The sequence below is a fragment of the Triticum urartu genome, chromosome 6A (assembly GCF_056163025.1).
Source record: "Triticum urartu cultivar PI428250 chromosome 6A, HENAU_Tu73, whole genome shotgun sequence".
NCBI classification, from domain to species: Eukaryota; Viridiplantae; Streptophyta; class Magnoliopsida; order Poales; family Poaceae; genus Triticum; species Triticum urartu.
This window is the reverse complement of record NC_141878.1, coordinates 356,994,970-356,997,669: the sequence shown is the minus strand read 5'-3', so window position 1 is coordinate 356,997,669 and position 2,700 is coordinate 356,994,970. Positions and strand designations below refer to the sequence as shown.

Genomic DNA, 2,700 nt, shown 5'->3' with positions numbered 1-2,700 from the left:
ATAATCCATTATGTCTCCTTCCATCTGCTACCCTTCACCGAAAAGCGTATAAAGGACACGTCCTGTGAGGTCAATCACATTCCCAGGGATGGTAAACATGCAGTAGCTTGTCCTGTAGAATATAAAAGGATGGTAAAAAATATATTAGAAGTTCAGATACAACAACAAACAGAAGTTCAGACACTATAACTCAAAAGGCAAGAGGAGACATAAAACAGAAGTTCAGATACTACAACAACGGTAGTTCAGACAATACAACAAACAGAAGTTCAGACACTATAACTCCAAGGCAAGGGAGAAATGAACAGAAGCCCACATACTACAACAACAGAAGTTTCAGACACAGAGTAGCATCTCTGGCAACAACAAAGTTAAAGAAGAAGAAAACTCACTTAGAATACTTCTCCAGACCGTCTTTACTTAGCACATACTATTTCAACTTCCGGGCCTCGGATAGATGAGGGTAACTGTATTTTTTCAGGGGAGCGACAGGAGAACGCCACTTCAAAGGAAATCTTGATGCTCTCTTGGAGGAAGTTATGTTCCTAGACTCAACTGCAGGTTTCCTCCTGGTAATCACATCATTCTTCCCACCTCTACCAGCAACAGTACCAGCAGCACATTTAACATTCTTCGGGTAAGCAATCTTCTCAAAATCATCATCGGACGAAATCACTTCTGCTTCGTCTGCTTCGACTGCATCAGCCTTCCTGTAGCAAGGGGTTTTTGGAGTACCATGAATACCACCGGGCTGCTTCCCCAACTTGGAAGGAATGAGGGTCCGAGGTCTATCATCTTCTATCAGAGCTGTACTCATCGGTTCCTCCCTAGGCTGGTATTCCTGTGACCCGAGGAATGAGTAGTGGTAATCGGTCAACTCCAACGGATCCACTGTCAATGAAAAAAGGAAGAGAAAACATCACCATTAAAATACAACTAAAGTTCAGGAACATCACAATGTGCAGTCCAACTAATAAAGATGACATGGTTACTACTCAAGCTGACCTAAAAAAATTAGTTGCAGTAAAAAACTAAATGAAGTTCAGGCACAACCAGAGGCATAGTTCAAGATAAACCAATGAACTGGAAATCATTCAACCACAGCTAATAAAACCATAGAAAGGCATCATCTTTGAATTTCAATTAGAAAAGAAAATGCTCATGTCCATTTAAGCAATGGAAGGACAGAAATTACTGAAACAAAACACACAAGACAAATTAAAAAAGATAGAAATGAAGTTCATGTACAAAGAAAATGCTCCTCTCCTTCCAAAACCAGCAGCCCAGCCAGACCTCAAGCAGAAGTCCAAGTTCAGAGAAAAATATGAAGTTCAGGTAGAATAAAAGATGCAGTGCAGGTAAGCAGTACAAGTTCCAAAAATACTTATGTGTAGTAGCCAAACAGAGCTTGGAAGTCTGTCTCAAACAGGTTAGAAGAAGCGATTGAGTACAACCATGTCTTCCTGATATCCCCGATATTCTCATGGGAATAATTTGCAAGAACCCCGTCATGATATGAATTAACATTCGTAAGCATGAAGAATCCGCAGTCGATACTACCATCAAACGAAGTAAAATAAATAGTGTTAGGACATAAAAAGAAAGCCAACAAATTAAACACGTCGCAGCTTAAGTACAACTACAGTTAAATAGATGTGATAAAGAGAAAAAGTCGAACTCATACTTGTTTTGCTGCTGGGGGACATCAATCCAATCCAGAGGGAAATGGTCGATGCTAAGAGGACTGAAGGGTGTCTCCCTGTCGTTGCTGGCATCCTTCCAAAGCCTCTTGATGTTGTCGGTCATCCGCCGAAACAAGCGTACTGCACATTCATTTTTCAGTCCATAGTAGGAATCGAGAAGCTGGAACCTTGAATTCTTCAGGTCAAGTAATACCGACACCCAATGACCAACACCACCCATGGAAGCAGGAATCTCAGACGGGTCAAAAGTAGGGAAAACAACCTGAAGCATCATACACACATGAATCATTAAAAAATGAGAATTACTATCAGAACGGTACAAAACAAAAATAAAGCAAATATTAACACAGTGGATCGCACTACAAAACTAAATACAGAGGCAAAGAACAAGATATTGCATACCAAATCATGTGCATCCATGCTATCTGGACCACTCGCCATGAAGTACTTCCTCACACGGGAATCAAATTGACCTCTGAAAATCTTGTCCTAAAATAATGCAGACAACACCAACATATGAAAAAAATACAAAAATGAGACAAACAAGTTTTACCTAAAATGGTAACGAACAAAACAGAAAGAAATCACTGTATGGTTGACTTACACAAACCCAATACGGCGGGATGAGTTTATCCGATCCCTGGTACTTCACACATAGATAGTAGAGTGCACACTCAGCCGCATTAGATCGAAGCATTCCACGAGGACCAAAAGATATTGCAACATCTTCAACAGAAGCTTCACACTCCTTGTTTTGGAGCATAATCATTGATCTAAAACAAGCAAATAGAAAGTAAAACAAGTTCAGCAGCATGAACTCAGGAAGTTCATAACTAATGTTAGCACAGAAGTTCAGCTATATCACAACAGGCAGTACAGTACAAAAGAGGCCAGAAGTTCAGCACCAGAGAAGTAAAAAAACAAGAAATTCAGGTACATAGAGTTGGGAAGTTCAGGTAAGAAACCACAGGTAGTTCACAGGGGGTACATGGATGAT

The 2,700-nt window shown here is 40.3% G+C and overlaps 1 protein-coding gene across 1 annotated transcript; it reads right to left on the bottom strand.

Moving 5' to 3' along the window:
• Nucleotides 1-430: 430 nt before the first annotated feature.
• On the bottom strand, nucleotides 431-2,123 carry LOC147965227 (uncharacterized). The gene is made up of 4 exons (XM_087530356.1): nucleotides 2,106-2,123; nucleotides 1,685-1,965; nucleotides 1,389-1,556; nucleotides 431-893 (listed from the first exon to the last, which is right to left on the bottom strand). The coding sequence occupies exons 1-4, from the start codon at nucleotides 2,121-2,123 to the stop codon at nucleotides 431-433; spliced, it is 930 nt and encodes a 309-aa protein (XP_087386482.1).
• Nucleotides 2,124-2,700: the final 577 nt, after the last annotated feature.